The sequence below is a fragment of the Pristiophorus japonicus genome, chromosome 1 (genome assembly GCF_044704955.1).
Source record: "Pristiophorus japonicus isolate sPriJap1 chromosome 1, sPriJap1.hap1, whole genome shotgun sequence".
Lineage (NCBI taxonomy): Eukaryota > Metazoa > Chordata > Chondrichthyes > Pristiophoridae > Pristiophorus > Pristiophorus japonicus.
This window is the reverse complement of record NC_091977.1, coordinates 134308422-134325186: the sequence shown is the minus strand read 5'-3', so window position 1 is coordinate 134325186 and position 16765 is coordinate 134308422. Positions and strand designations below refer to the sequence as shown.

Sequence of the window (16765 nt, the reverse complement as noted above, 5' to 3'; positions counted from 1 at the left end):
TAAGGTTGTGAGGCCTAAGCTGAGTCCAGTCAATGCCAAGTTGCATACGTACACTAAAGAACTCATAACGGTGATTGGCAGTGCAGTAGTCAAGGTGTCGTATGATGGTGCAGTTCATGATTTACTGTTATGGATTGTTCCAGGCAATGGTCCAATGCTGTTCAGCAGGAATTGGCTAGAAAAAATCAAATGGAATGGGAACGATATCAAAGCGTTGTCATCGGAGGATGATACTCCATGTGCTCAAGTGCTGAGCAAGTTCCTCTCGCTGTTTGAACCAGGCATTGGCAATTTCATGGGAGCCAAGGTGCAGATCCACGTGGACTTGGATGCAAGACCCTTCCGTCATAAAGCTCGGGCGGTTCCGTACATGATGAGGGAGAAGGTCGAAATCGAACTGGACAGACTCCAGCGTGAAGGGGTCATATCACCAGTTGAGTTTAACGAATGAGCCAGCCCCATTGTTCCTGTGTTGAATAGTGATGACACAGTCAGGATTTGTGGAGACTACAAGGTTACGATCAACCGAGTTTCGAAACAGGATCAATACCTGTTACCGAAGGCTGATGACCTGTTTGCAATGCTAGCCGGGGGAAGTCGTTCACTAAACTGGATTTGACGTCGGGCTACATGACACAGAAACTGGTCGAGACGTCAAAGAAACTTACATGCATCAACACTCATAAAGGACTGTTTATTTACAACAGGCGTCCTTTCAGAATTCGTTCGGCTACAGCCATATTTCAGAGGAACATGGAGAGTCTACTGAAGTCTGTCCCTAGAACCGTCGTGTTCCAAGATGACATCCTGGTCACAGGCCATGACACCGCAGGACATCTGAACCACCTGGAAGAGGTTCTACATCATCTGGACAAAATGTTCAAAGTGTGTCTTCGTGGCACCGGAAGTCGAATTCCTGGGGAGGAAAATTGCTGCTGATGGCATCAGGCCTACGGACTCGAAAACCAAGACCATCAAAAATGCACCCAAGCCTCAGAATGTGACGAAGCTGTGTTCGTTCTTTGGTCTACTCAACTACTTCGGTAATTTCCTACCCAGATTGAGCACTTCATTAGAGCCACTGCACATGCTGCTATGAAAAGGCGACAACTAGGATTGGGGTGCATCTCAAGATAGAGCTTTTGAGAAAGCTACTAATCTGCTTTGCTCTAACAAGCTGCTGGTACATTATGATCTGTGTAGCGTCTAGTATTGGCCTGTGATGCTTCATCATATGGAGTTGGTTGCGTGCTCCAACAAGCTAATGAGTCGGGTAAAGTACAACCTGTTGAGTATGCTTCTAAAAGTTTGTCAAAGGCGGAAAGAGCCTACAGCTTGGTAGAAAAAGAAGCATTAGCCTGTGGGTATGGGGTTAAAAAGATGCATCAGTACCTGTTTGGTCTTCGGTTTAAACTGGAAACAGATCACAAGCCACTCATTTCATTGTTTTCGGAAAACAAAGGTACAATACCAATGCATCGTCCCACATCCAGAGTTGGGCACTGACATTATCTGCCTATGATTATGTCAATCGCCTTAGATCTGGCACCGAGAATTGTGCCAATGCACTGAGCTGTCTGCTGTTGCCCACACCGGATGTGGAGATGCCACAACCTGCAGACCTACTGTTAGTTATGGATGCTTTTAAAAGTGAGGAACCCCTGTCACGGCTCAACAAGTTAAGACCTGGACCAGCAGGACCCGATATTATCGGTTGTGAAACGTTGTGTCCTTAATGGTGATTGGTCTGCCATACCCAAGCAAATGGATGATGAGACCAAACCTTACAACCGTCGCAAAGACAAACTATCCATTCAGTCAGATTGTTTATTGTGGGGTAATCGTGTTGTTATGCCGAAGAAAGGCAGAGAGAAATTTGTACATAATCTACATAGCACTCATCCCAGCATTGTCATGATGAAAGCCATTGCCAGGTCTCATGTATGGTGGCCTAGAATTGACTCTGATCTGGAATCATGTGTGCATCAGTGCCACACTTGCATGCAGCTAAGAAAAGCACCAGTGGAATCTCTGCTGAGTCTGTGGTCATGGCCATCTAAACCATGGTCAAGGATCCACATCGACTTTGCAGGTCCCTTCCTGGGAAAGATGTTTTTAGTTGTGGTGGATGCATATTCCAAGTGGATAGAGTGTATAATTATGTCATTCAGTACATCCACAGCTACCATTGAGAGCCTTCGTGTCATGTTTGGCACTCATGGTCTGCCCGACATCGTTGTAAGCGACAACGGATCTTGCTTCACTAGTCTGGAGTTTCAAGAGTTCATGAAACTCAATGGTATCCAACATGTGAGGTCATCACCATTCAAACCCGCATCTAATGGCCAAACAGGGCATGCTGTCCAAACCATCAAGCAGAGTAAGGGTCATTGCAGACTCATTTGTCATGCATATTGCTTAGTCACAGAATAAGACGCCCCCGTGCTTACCGGGGTCTCCCCTGCTGAACTATTGATGAAAAGAGGTCTCAAGACCAAACTCTCTCTTGTCCACCCTGACTTGAACGATCACGTTGAATACAGACGTCAAAGTCAGCAGTGGTATCATGATTGCGCTGCTGTGTCATGCGACATTTCTGTTAACAATCCTGTTTATGTACTAAATTATGGTCCAGATCCCAAGTGGATCACCCTGTTACGGTCAAGGAGGGTAACAGAGTGTTTATCATCAAGCTCAAGAATGGGCAAACATCAGGCAACATGCTGATCAGATAAAGCTGTGGCACACGGATGAACCGGAACAGTCTGAGGAAGACACAATCAGTGACCAACCAACCTACCCTCAGTCATTAGAGGACTCCGCTGTCATCAATGAATCTGGACTTTCAATCCCTGACATGGTCATTGCCACTCCCATCAGATCAGCTACCCAGCCCCCAGTCATAACAGACTCAGAACACTCGCCCAAGGCTGGAGTTGAACTGAGACAATCAACTCAGGAATGGAAAGCCCCGGACCATCTCAATTTGTAAAAAGCCTGTTACTAATATATTAAAAGGGGACATTGTCATGTATGTATGCAGTTTTTGTAGACAAGAGTAGGAACCGATAGTGTTTTTTGTGTTCCAGCCAGATCTGGCGGTGAATGGCTAAACCAGTTGTCTGCCACATCCGTTCAAGTCTGCACCCTTTTGACTTCAGGGAGCAAAGATGAGGGCTGTAACTGGGGGAACGGCCAGGGTGGGAGAGAGTATTCATTTTAATAGGTACTAGGGCATCAAAGGTGATAGTGAGGGTGTGGTTGAGCAGATCGGTGGCTGCAGAAATGTCATTGTTAAAAGAGGGCCAAAGATTGGACAGTTTGGAATTGATAAATGCATTTGTAATAGTTTGGAGAGAGTTTTTTCCAGGGGTGGATGCAGAAGGAAGTAGTTTTGGATTGGGGAAGGGGAATATGGGTCGAGAGTGATACAAGGAAATGGTCAGAGATGGCTTTATGTTTAATTGATACAGTTGGAATAGAAAAGCCACGAGAGATTGCAAGGTCAAGGGCTGACCGTGAATATGGATGAAGGAGTTTACATGGAGAGAGAGATTAAGGGAGGACAGGAGGGTTGTGAACTCAGAGGAGAGAGAGCAAGATGAATTCAGATGGAGGTTGAAGTCGCCGAGGATGAGAAGTCACTCGGTGCAAAAGCTGAGGGAGGAAAGCAGTGAGGGTGTATCCGTGATAAAGTTTTTATCACATTTGGGTGGGGGGTAAAGAACGAGAATTTTGAATGAGAGGTTAGATGAGTGGAATAAGGCGAGATTTTCAAAAGATGAGTAAGTGCCGGAGGAGTAGCGGAACAGACCAAGGTGTGATTTAGTGATGAGAGCTGTACCCCCACCATAGTGGTCTGGGCGGGGCAAGTGGTGGAAGGTATAGCCGGGAGAGGAGGCTTCGATTAAAGGTAGTGTGTCATTATCCTTCAGCCAATTTTCCGTTAGTGTCATGATGTCAATGCAGTCATCCACGATAAGGTCATGGATGGCACGGGCCTTGTTTGAAAGAGAATGGACACTCTGTAAGGAGAGTTTGAGATCATCCATGATGACTGATCTACTACTTGAATACACATGGTCATTGGTTGGAGGAATGAGTTGGACAGGGAGGAGATTTGCAAGGTTAGCCTTCCCAGGGCAAGCTGGGCGGTAAGGTCCGTGAGAGATTAGGATGGGACAGTTGGGGTTGCTGCTTGTGACGATTCAGCGACGAATGCCACAATGGGCCCTTCGGAGAATGCCAACAGAGGCATAGAATGAAGCTGCAGACTTGTCTAAAAGGGAGTCAAGTCTGGGACGGCAGCAGGAAAGTAGGAGGGTTAAAGAGTATGAAGTGTTGGCATATGGATTTTGAGGACAGAGTATATGAGGGAGGATAGATGAGAGCTGGCATGTCGACATTAGATATTGACCAGGGAGGAAAAGAGAGAAAGAAACGAGAGAAGGAAGTGTAAAAAAAAGTCAAATGGCTTGGGTCTGAAGCGGCAGCCAAAATACGCACGTAAATAGATACAAGCGAGAAAAAAAAGATAAATTCAATTTACATGATAAATACAGTAAGGAGTCTATAATAATAGAATCAGTAAATATAAATTATAAGAAAATCACATGGAGGTTGGGACGTGTATGTAACTTTCCAATATGTGTTCCTGGCATGATAAGCTCTGTCTCGGGAACACTGGAGACAAAACTTTCACCAGTTAGATCACCTAGCATTTCATCTAGTCATTTCATATGTATCGTTTGTTGCACCTATATATTTCATAGTTCCACTCCCATTTGTTATAGTCTTCCATCTCATTAGGCACTTTGCACAGTATTCTATCCTATTAGCAGCTTCATTTGTGAGATTATTCATTAGTTTTATCATAGAGTGACACTGCTTAATACCTCATTCAATATCTGTATTTCATCAGTTTTATTATTTGTAGTTCATCAGTTTGTTTCTCATAAACCATGCTACATAATGTTTTTCATTAATTTTACTATATAGCAGGTACTCATGGTCCATTTAATTCACAAAATTATTATTTTGTATTGTCTCTCAATCACTGTCATCTATTTCACATCATCTCTAATTTTGAATCATAGAATCAGAGCCCTCAAAATTCCTGAGGGCCTGCTGAACCAGCACAAGTGCAGTGCAGAGGAACCCCAGTCTGCCCAAGCCCAAGCCAAGAGATCCCATGCCAAACCAGAAGGGAGACTTCTAATTAACTAGAATACTGTTAATAATCAGGCTTAGCAGAACAATTATTACTATCTGTCCTACAACATTTCTAAAATATTCACAAGTCAGACATGATACGCGATCTGCCCAATCCTATTGAATACGTACAGCCTGCTACTTTACATGATTACCATGCGTAGCCCAGTGCGGAACACACTGCTGACAGGCTGTGTGCTCAGCAGTGAGTCGAAGTACATAATGTTCGCGTGAGGCTCGCTTTACTTAAAGCTAGCCTGCACCTCTTAAAGGCAGTCTGCACCTCTTAAAGATGAGGTGCCTTCTGGTGAAGAAAAATGTTAAAAGTCCTTCAGCACAAACCCAAATGGCTAAACAGGCCAGGGAAAGGACACCCAGGGTCTCAGACTCGGCACTTGAGGCCTCTGTGCAGAGGTGAACACTGGAAGAGAGGTGCTCTACCCACAGGGGCCAGGAGGCCTTCCAGAAAGAAGGATCTGTAACCAGATCGCCAAGGCTGTCACTGCCACCAGTGTCGCCCCCAGGACTTGGCTCTAATGCCCAAAGAAGTTTCATGACCTCAGACGAGTGGTCAAGTTCCATGAATGCATCTTCAAAAGCCGTTTCCTACCAACTGTACCACTAGCCTCAATGCACAACCCCACTCCGATCACTCACTTACCAACAATCTCTACCAAACACGAGGCTCACCTCACATTCCTAGCTTCACCTCACCCCTTGGAGGAGATTATTCTGGCCATTTTTGGCAAGGGCATGGCTGAACCCGAGGCCAGTGGCGGGATTGAAAGAATACAAATGCCGATATCTTCATACACTATCCTCCTTCTTACATCCCACTTACTCCTCATCTCATAATCTCTTCTGATTTACAAGCTGCACATGTGCAAGCATGCACCTCTTGCTTTCCCCCCTCCCCTCACCACAACCCTGCCATTGTGCGTTCCTCATTTCAGACACCCAAGAAATACAGCCTGCCCAAATAATGGGTCAACAAGAAGAGGGAGAGGAGAGTGAAGAAGAAGGGGAAACACTGTCACTCAATTTCACACTCCCAGCTACCAGCTCCTTAAGGTCATCCTGCAAGTAAATCTGCAGTGTCTCACATTGAAAGTTGACAGCTTTCCACCAGGCATGCTGAAGCCACTGGGGTAGCACTGTGTAGGAGCATTGGGCATGAGTGGCCTGTTCTGGCTGCAGGCCACTCACGCCTGGTGACTCACCATGTGGAGATCCAGCCTCTAAGCTACCCTTTAAAGTCTCTGCAGTGCCAGTACCTGAGCTGGTGACTGTGAGTGTGTTGTGTATGCAATAACTGTTAGACTGAGTACTGTTTAACTCCAAGACCTATGACCTTGGCTCTGCTTTATTAAGGCCCAAAGTGACTAATTATACAAAATGGCTGGCCTTTTATACTTGGGCTGCACACATGTGCGTACAGCCCAATGGCCTCCAACAGTGACGCCATCTAGTGGCTAGTGATCCCAAAAGTACATACATGACAATGCCCTCTCTGAGATATTAACACAGTTTTTTACGAATTGAGACGGTCCGGTGTTTTACGCTCCCGGGTTGACTGTCTCAGTTCAACTCCAGCCTTGGGTGACTGTTCAGAGTCTGTTGTGACTGGTGGCTGGGTGGCTGAACTGGTGGGAGTGGCAATAGCCATGTCAGGGATTGAAAGTCCATTTTCATTGAACATGTCAGTGATTGAAAGTCCCGATTCACTGATGACCACTGAGTCCTCTGATGACTGGGGATAGGTTGGTTGGCCATCGATTGTCTCTTCCTCCGACTGTTCCGGTTCGTCTGTGTTCCGCAGCTTTTGTCTGATCCATATGTTTGCCCATTTTTGAGCTTGACAATAAATAATCTGTTGCCCTCCTTGGCCATGACAGTACCGGTGATCCACTTGGGACCCTAACCATAATTCAGAACATATACAGGATCATTTACAGAAATATCGCGTGACACAGCTGGGCGATCGTGATACCATTGCTGACTTTGTCTTCTATATTCAACATGATTATTCAAGTCAGGGTGATACAAGAGATAGCTTGGTCATAACTTCATCATTAGTTCAGCAGGCGAGATCCCGGTAAGCATGTGCGGTCTTGTCCTGTAACTAAGCAGTATGCATGACAGGCGGGTCTGCAGTGACCCTTGGGTTACTTGCTTCATACTCTGCTTTCTGATTTGGACAGCATGTTCTGCTTGCCCATTGGATGCATTTTGAATGGTGCTGACCTTACATATTTGATACCATTGAGTTTTATGAACTCTTGACACTCCTGACTGGTGAAGCACGATCCGTTGTCACTAACAACGATGTCAGGCAGACCATGTGTCGCGAACATGACACTGAGATTCTCAATGGTAGCTGTGGATGTGCTGGATGACATGATTGTACACTTTATCCACTTCGAATATGCATCCGCCACAACTAAAAACATCTTCCCCAGGAAGGGGCCTGCAAAGTCTATGTGGATCCTGGACCATGGTTTGGACGGCCACGACCACAGATTCAGTGACGATTCTGCTGGTGCTTTGCTGAGCTGCATGCAAGTGTTGCACTGACGCACACATCATTCCAGCTCAGAGTCAATTCCCGGCCAACATACAGAGACCTGGCGATGGCTTTCATCATTACAATGCCGGGATGTGTGCTATGTAGCTCACGTACAAATTTCTCTCTCCCTTTCTTGGGCATCACAACACGATTACCCCAGTATACATTCCGACTGAATATACAGTTCGTCTTTGCGACAAATGTAAGGTTTGGTCTCCTTGCACATTTTCTTGGGTATAGCAGACCAATCACCTTTGAGGATACAACTTTTCACCAACGATAAAATCGGGTCCTGGCTGGTCCAGGTCTTAACTTGTTGAGCCGTGACAGAGGTTCCTTCATTCTCAAAAGCACCCATAACTAACAATAGGTCCGCCGGTTGTGGTGTTTCCACCTCCGGTGTGGGCAACGGCAGGCGGCTCAAAGCATCGGCACAATTCTCGGTGCCAGGTCTATGGCGAATGATATAATCATAAGCGGATAATGTCAGCGCCCACCTCTGGATGCGGGACGAAGCATTGGTATTGATACTTTTGTTTTCAGAGAACAGTGAAATGAGCGGCTTGTGATCTGTCTCCAGTTCAAACCGAAGACCAAACAGGTACTGATTCACCTTTTTATTCCATACACACAGGCTAGTACTTCTTTCTCTACCATGCTGTCGGCTCTTTCCGGTTTAGACAAACTTTTTAAAGCATATGCGACTGGTTGAAGTTTACCCGACTCATTAGCTGTTTGGAGTATGCAACCAATTCCATATGACGAAGCATCACAGGCCAATACTAAACATTTACATGGATCATAATGTACCAGCAACTTGTTAGAGCAAAGCATATTAGTGGCTTTCTCAAAAGCTCTTTCTTGAGATGCACCCCACACCCAGTTGTCGCCTTTTCTTAGCAGCATGTGCAGTGGTTCTAATAAGATGCTCAATTTAGGTAGGAAGTTACCAAAGTAGTTGAGTAGACCCAGGAACGAACGCAGCTCCATCACATTCTGCGGCTTGGGTGCATTCTTGATGGCCTTGGTTTTCGCGTCTGTGGGCCGGATGCCGTCAGCAGCAATTTTCCTCCCCAGGAATTCAACCAACTGGATCAACTGGGCCTTTATACACTGGAGTTTAGAAGGATGAGAGGGGATCTCATAGAAATGTATAAGATTCTAATGGAACAGAACAGGTTAGATGCATGACAGAGTGTCAGATCGAGTAATGGTGTTTTTTCTTCATCATCACTCTCCTCTCCTTCTTCTTCAACCACTGGCTGGGCAAGTTGCATTTCTTGGGTCATGAGAAAAGGACAAGGGTAGGGTTGCGATGAGTGGATGGAGGAGGGGATAAAGAAAGAGGTGCATACTTACACTATGTGCAGCTTGTAAATTAGAAGTGATTGTGGGATGAGGGGGGAGTGGGAATTGAGCAGGAGGATTACATATAAGGATACCAGTATCTTGTATTCTTTCAGACCCACCGCTGGCCACAGGTTCAGCCATGCCCCTCCTAATAATGGCCAGCATCATCTCCTCCATGGAGGTAAGGTTATGCAGGCGCACCTGTCACCCACCAATTAGGTGCTACTAATGCCGGTTATAAGCCACCTTTTCCTGCAAGAGAAAGGGAAGTGTGTCAGTGAGTGTGGTGCAATGTGTTTGGGTGATGTGCGTGTCATGGTTGAATAGCCGGCTGTGTGTGCAATCTGTGCGATGTAGGTATGAGGCTTGCAGCTGTGTGTGAGGGAGAGGTGAAGCTCTGAATAGGAGGTATGAGTCATGTTTGATAGAGATTGTTGGTAGGTGAGTGATGAGGTGCATTTAGCAGTGTGTGAGGCTCGTAGTGCAGTTGGTCGGATATGGCATTTGAAGATTAATTCACTGACCTTGACCACTCATGTGAAGTCAATAAACTTCTTCCTGCACTGCATCCACATCCTCTGGTCTACACTGCTGGCATTCACCACCGCGACTACCTGTTCCCATTTTATTTTACACTGTTGCCTAGAGGGCCTCCTGGCCCACTGTGGAAACATCACCTCCCTCCTCCTATGCACCTCCTTCACCAAGGTCATTAATGCTGCATCGGAGAACCTTGGTGCACACTTTCTTCCCTGTTGGGCCAACATTAATTGCTGTTCACTGTCTGCCCCAACAAGTTCAATGAGCTGGTGCAGGCAGAATGTACCTCCACTTTAAGAGGTGCAGACTGCCTTTAATTAGTGCAGGCTAGCTTTAATTGGTGTTAGTCTCCCACAAACTTGGGCCCCCTGCTGATTGTTCAGCCACTCAGCAGCACGTTCAGCACTGGACTGAATGCCACAATCATGGAAATGAGCAAGCAGCACAAAGTTCGCATGCTCCCTGCATTCCTCTGAATGGGCGCAAGTTGATCGCACATTGCAATCCCTCCGCACGTTATCAGGGGTAAACCAATTTCTCGCCCTGCATGTCTCAGTGAGTATTCTTCACTCTGACTAGTTGAAGAGTGTCGCTGTAGCTTCACCTGCTCACTGACGCCACAGATCCCCTGTAGATGGCGCCGCGCTGGATCAGATGCCAGATTAGTGCAAATCTACGCTGAGAAGCCAGAGAAACCTTTGTTGGAAGCTGTCAGAGAGGGGAATGGTGAGCCAAGGATCGCATATATATATTTTTTTAACAGCTTCCTCTACTTGTCCTGCCATATTCAAAGATTTGTGTATAAACACCCCCACGTCTCTCTGTTGCAGCAAACAATTTAAAATTGTACCATGTTAAATTTCATCGCCATATGTTTTCCCATTTCACAACTCTGTATGTCATCCTGAAGTCTGTTACTAGCCTCCTCACTGTTTACTACATTTCTGAGTTTCATGTCATTTGCAAACTTTGAAATTTTGCTCTGTATACTCAAGTCCAGGTCATTAATATATATCAAAAAGAGCAGTGGTCCTAATACTGACACCTGGGGAACACCACTGCACACTTCCTTCCTGTCTGAGAAACAACTGTTCACAAATACTCTCTGCTTTCTGTCTCTTAGCCAATTTTGCATCTAAGAGGACATTAGAAGCATCATTTTTAATGAAGACAGATGCAAAGTACTCATTTAATACCTGTTATGCCTTCTGCATCCACAAGTAGATCTCCTTTTTAGTCCCTAATTAGCACCACTCTTCCTTTGATTACCCTTTTACTATTTATATGTTTATAAAAAGACTTTTGGATTCCCTTTTACGTGACCTGCTAATCTATTCTCATACACTCTATTTGTCCCTCTTATTTCCTTTTTCAGTTCTCCTCTGTACTTTCTGTATGCGGCTTGGTTACTTACTGAATTATGAACCTGAAAAGTATCATAAGCCTCCTTTTTTCTGTTTAATTTTAATCACTATATATTTAGTCATCCAGGGAGTTCTAGATTTGGATGCCCTTCCTTTCCCCCTCATGAGAATGTGTCTAGTCTGTACCCAAACTATCTCCTTTTTAAAGGCCCCTCATTTCTCATTTACTGATTCACAAACTAATCTTTGATTCCAATCCACCTGGGCCGGATCCCCTTTCAACTCACTGAAATTAGCCCTCTTCCAGTTGAGTATTTGTACTTTTGATTGTTCCATTTCCTTTTCCATAACTACTCTAAACCTAATGATATTATGTGCACTATTTTCCAAATGACCCCTGTTGAAACCAGTTAGAAAATATTAAATATTACAGAAAAGCTTATTGTCTCAAATAAGTAAACCAGTTAGTTTTGGTCGTGTAGTGGTTATGGTCCTCGACTACTAACCTGGAGATAATTATTTTCAATACCACTCCAGCGCACAGGCACAATGGGCCGAATGGCCTTCTTCTGTGCAACATCATTCTATGATTTTAAATCATGAAATTCAACACAATAAATCTGACAACAACATCAACTTGTATTTATATAGCGCCTTTAACATAGTAAAACATCCTAAGGTGCTTCACAGGAGCATTATGAAACAAAACTTGACACCGAACCAAATAAGGAGATATCAGGGCAGACTACCAAAGAGGTAGATTTTAAGGAGCGTTTTAAATGAGGAAAGAGCGGTAGCGAGGCGGAAAGGTTTAGGGAGGGAATAACAGAACTTAGGGCCTAGGCAACAGAAGGCTTAGCCACCAAGGGTGGACCAATTATAATCAGGGATGCTCAAGAGGCCAGAATGAAATGAGCACAGATATCTTCGAGGGTTGTGGAGCTGGAGGAGATTACAGAGATAGGGAGGGGTGAGGCCATGGAGAGATTTGAAAACAAGGATGAGAATGTTAAAATCTAGGCGTTGCTTAACTCGGAGAAATGTAGGTTAGTGAGCACAAGGGTGATGGGTGAACGGGACTTGGTGTGAGTTAGGACACGGGCAGCAGAGTTTAGGATGACCTCACGTTTATGGAAGGCAGAACGTGGGAGACTGGCCAGGAGTGCGTTGGAATAGTCAAGTCTAGACGTAACAAAGGCATAGATGAGGGTTTCAGTAGCGGATGAGCTGTGGCGGGGCGGAGACTGGCGATGATGTGGAGGTGAAAATAGGCGGCCTTAGTGATGGTGTGGATATGTGACCGGAAGCTCATCCCTCGGGCTCAAAAATACGACACCAAGATTGCAAACAGTTTGGTTCAGCCTCAGACAGATGCTAGGGAGAAGGATGGAGTCAGTGGCTAGGTAACGGAGTATGTGGCAGAATACATGAGCATGAAAGCTGTTATTTTGTTGTAAAACTGAACTGTCTCACTGATGTTCTTCAAGGAAGGGTTTCTGCCACTCACACCTGGTCCAGCTGCACATGACCTCTTTTCCCCCATATGATTTGTATGGGAATAAACGTTTTACATGCTGGAGAGAAACCAGGAGAAAGTGCAACACAAATGGAAAAAATTACAGCAGGTACCCTGATCTTTGACGTTACTTGTAATTCGAGTGAATAAAATTAAATATTTTAAAACCATAGGTTAATTCTGTTTTTTTTCTATTGTTAAAAGTATCTCCCTCCACCCCCCTTATTCTAAAGTCGATTATTTTGACAGTGCAGGAAACGCAAGTAAAGCAGTACGGTTCTGATTGACCCTACTGAGTTGCCGTCGGCGTGGAAGTTAGAACCGGAACGCGAGCGTTTTTAGAGTAACAGCGCGAGCTCCGGGCAGCGTTCCGATCAACAGCGCGAGCTCCGGGCAGCGTTCCGATCAACAGCGCGAACTCCGGGCAGCATGGCGGCGGCGGCGCCGGTGAACGTCAACAATGAGGTGAGTGCACGGGCCTCGTTGTTAAATTCGCGGAGAGCGCTCACCTGGTTATGGCTAATTTATATTTACCATATTGAGCGGCGGCGGCGGGTGACTGGATTATTTTGAAGCCCCTTTTAAGTTCACAGATTTTAAGAGCATGGCGCTATATCACCTTCTGGATCTGTTTGCATTGCTACCTCATTTTGCATCCGATACGAGGGCAGAAACGCAGGGGCCAACGGCTAATAAGGCTCACGGGAAAGTGCGGCTTCGCTGTCGTCAAAGTAAATTGGCACATTTATATTGCCAAGTGCAGCCAGCGGGAGAACTGCATGTTTACTTTGATCGCATTTTATAGCGTAAAAGTACCCTAAAACTCATCAGTATTTAGCTGGTGGAAACTACACCTCCTGACGAACGATATCGTATGGTTAAATAAATTATATTTCATTTACTATCCATCTTGTGCACATAAGAACAGAATCGGAGAAGGAGTAGGCCATTTGGCCCATCGAGCCTTACTGAGCATTCAGTAAGATCATGGCTGATCTTCCACCTCGGGTCCACTTTCCAGCCCTATTCCCATATCCTTTGATTCCCCTAGAGTCCAAAACTCTATCCATCTCTGCCTTGAATATACCCAGCAATTGAGCACCCACAACTCGAGGGGTAAGAGAATTTCAAAAATTCACAACCCTCTGAGTACAATGAATATGTTCAATCATCTCTTCTAGCTACACACTTCAAAAACAACTCAAGATTTATTTTTCTAAGGATGAAACAGTGATTATGAAACTTTTTTCAAATAAACACATTGTTTTGGGATATTTTGGTTTTGAGTAGGAAGTTGTATTAAGGAGCTGGATGCAGCATGGCACTCTTTCCCCTACCATTGAAAATTGTCTAAATGTAATTCTGTTGATAATGGGATGCATTATTCTTCCTGTGCTCCAGCTGTTAATAAATGTGGACAGATGCATCTGCATTGAGATAAATAACTGAATGGATAAATTAAGTTGCTTTTATGTAGCATCTTTCACATTCTCAGAGCATCACAAACCATTTCACAGCCAGTGGAATACTTCTGAATTCTAGTCACTGTTGTAATGGAGTGAAAAGTGGTGGCAGATTTGTGCACAAGGTTCCACAAACTGTAATAGATAAAAGACCAGAACTGTTTTAGCTGTGCTTGAGGAATAGATATTGGCTCGTACACCAGGAGAGCACATCTGCTTCAAAAGGTGCCATGGCATTTTTGTACATTCGTCTGAGCGGGCAGACAGGGCCTCTGTTTAATGTCTCATCCGAAGGACAGTCTCTCAAACAGTGCGGCACTCCCTCAATACTGCACTGAACAAAAAAAATTCTGTTTTTATTTCGGATTCCAGCATCCGCAGTATTTTGCTTTTGTATTCATGTCCCTGATTTGTCACACTGTCCGACATCCAGTACATCCAAGAGCAGAAATTTCCTCTTAACTAAATATTGGGAAGACCAAAACTATTGTCTTTGGTCCCAGTCACAAACTCCGTTCCCTATGTACCAAATCCATCCCTCCCCCTGTTAACTGCCTGAGGCTGAACTAAGACCATTTGCAACCTTGGTATTGTATTTCACCCCGGGATGAGCTTCTGACCACATATCCGCGCCATCACCAAGACTTCCACCTCTGTAACATCCCTGCCTCAGCTCATTTGCTGCTGAAACCCTCATCCATGCCTTTTGTTACCTCTAGATTTTACTATTCCAATGCTCCCTTGGTCAATCTCCCATCTTCCACCCTACATAAACTTGAGCTCATCCAAAACTCTGCTGCCCATATTGTAAATAGCACTAAGTCCTGGTCACCCTCTGCTCGCTGACCTACATTGGCGCCCAGTCCGGCAATACCTCAATTTTAAAATTTTAAATCTTGTTTTCAAATCACTCCATGGCCTCGACCCTCCCTATCTCTCTCATCTCCTCCAGCCCTACAGCCCTCCCAAGATCTCTGTGGTCCTTCAATTATTGCCTCTTGTGCATCCCTGATTTTAATTGGTCCACCATTGGCGACTGTGCCTTCAGCTGCCTAGGCCCTAAGCTCTGGAATTCCCTCCATAAACATCTCCGAGCTTCTACTCCTAAGATGCTCTTTGACCAAGCTTTTGGTTATCTGACCTAATCTCTTTATATGGCTTGGTGTCAAATTTTGATTGATAACGCTCTTTAGAAGTACCTTGGGACATTTTACTAGGTTAAAGGTGCTATATAAATATAAGTTATTGTTTTGACTCAAGGTACCACTGAGCCAAGGCTGACACATCAGGACAACCAGCAACCTTATGAGCTGCAAAATCTGGACTCTTACCAGTTTTTGCATAGAAATATAAATTAATTTGAAAATGCATTTTAATGATAAGGTGTGAAAAATATTGCATATTTCAAATAATATGTTGAACTTGTTTACCTAAGTAAACCACTCGTGAATTGGGCCTGTGTAAGCCCCTTGGTGTTCAGGCTTTCTGTGATGTCACATAGCTGTAGTTTTATTTCTTGGTGGACCTCTTAAGGTTTGCTACATATCTTGTTTTTTTTTTACCACTTACAAAACAAGAAAGTTGAAATAAAAAGAAACTGGAAGTACTGGAAATCAGAAATAAAAACAGAAGATGCGTGAAGTGTAGTGCACAGCAGGGTTGTCAGCATCTGTAAGGAGAAAGGACGTAATATTTTGAAACGTTAATCTGTCTCTTCTCTTTGCAGATGCTGAGCGACCTGTTGTGTATTTCAAGGCATTTTCTGAAAGAAGCTTAATTGCAAAGGAATTTACATTCTGGATAGGAAACAAATGGAAGATTTCACACATGACTATTAGTCAGATATCTCCCTAAAATAATTTTGATTGACACCAGTCAATGACTTTCATGCAGTCTTTGACTCAGTTATACCAGCCATGCATTTTGGGCAAATGAGTAAGCAATCCATGTCAGAACGTGGCAATCATAAATTAGAGGAAGGATCTGAAAATGCTTAAGCAAACATGTGCCTGTATCATATGCAGTCTGTACCTGTGCGACTGAATCAGTGAAAGAATTGGATAATTGAGAATGGTGATATCAGTTATGATAATTTGTTACAGAAACCTGATTTTTAGATGAAAATGAAAATTGGGAGGGTTCTATAAGGGGCAGCCGATCTACAATGCCAGTATTACACCTGGAGGCAAGTTAAAAATTTATGCCACTAACTCTAGTAACCAACCATAAGTTATGAGTAATTAGGAAGCCAAATGGAATAGGGAAATCCTGCTATAACTGTATAGGTGCAGAATTCCGGAATTTGGAATGTTCCAGATTCCAGACCGATCGGTGGCAGGGTTGTCCGGAATCCGTAAAATGTTCCGGAATCCGGACCTGCCGACCCTGCCGACCTCGAGGCTCTGTCGCGTCGCTGCCCGGCCTCAGGCCTCGCCCCGCTGCTCTTACCTCAGGGCCTCCTCGCCGGCCCGCCCGACAACGACCTCCTCAGCGGGGCTGGCCCGACGACGACCTCCTCGGTGGGGCCGGCCCATCCGACGACCTCTTCAGCAGGTACCCCCCCTCCCACCTCTTCTGACATTCCAAAATCCAGAAATACCTGAACCTGAGCTTGGGTGTTTCCGGATTCGTGATGTCAGAAAGACGATCGGAATCCGGAACAGTTTCGGTCCCGGGGGGTTCCGGATTTTAGGCGCTACACTGTATAGTGTGTTGGTGAGACCACACCTGGAATACTGCATACAGTTTTGGTCTC

The 16765-nt window shown here is 44.9% G+C and overlaps 1 protein-coding gene across 1 annotated transcript in view; it reads left to right on the top strand.

Moving 5' to 3' along the window:
* The first annotated feature begins 12855 nt into the window (after positions 1–12855).
* srfbp1 (serum response factor binding protein 1) overlaps positions 12856–16765 on the top strand; it is a 307607-nt gene continuing 303697 nt past the window's right edge. Inside the window, exon 1 of the mRNA XM_070883365.1 lies at positions 12856–13012. Within this exon, the coding sequence (XP_070739466.1) occupies positions 12977–13012 (36 nt within the window). The 5' untranslated portion in view covers positions 12856–12976. The remainder of the gene's footprint in view (positions 13013–16765) is intronic.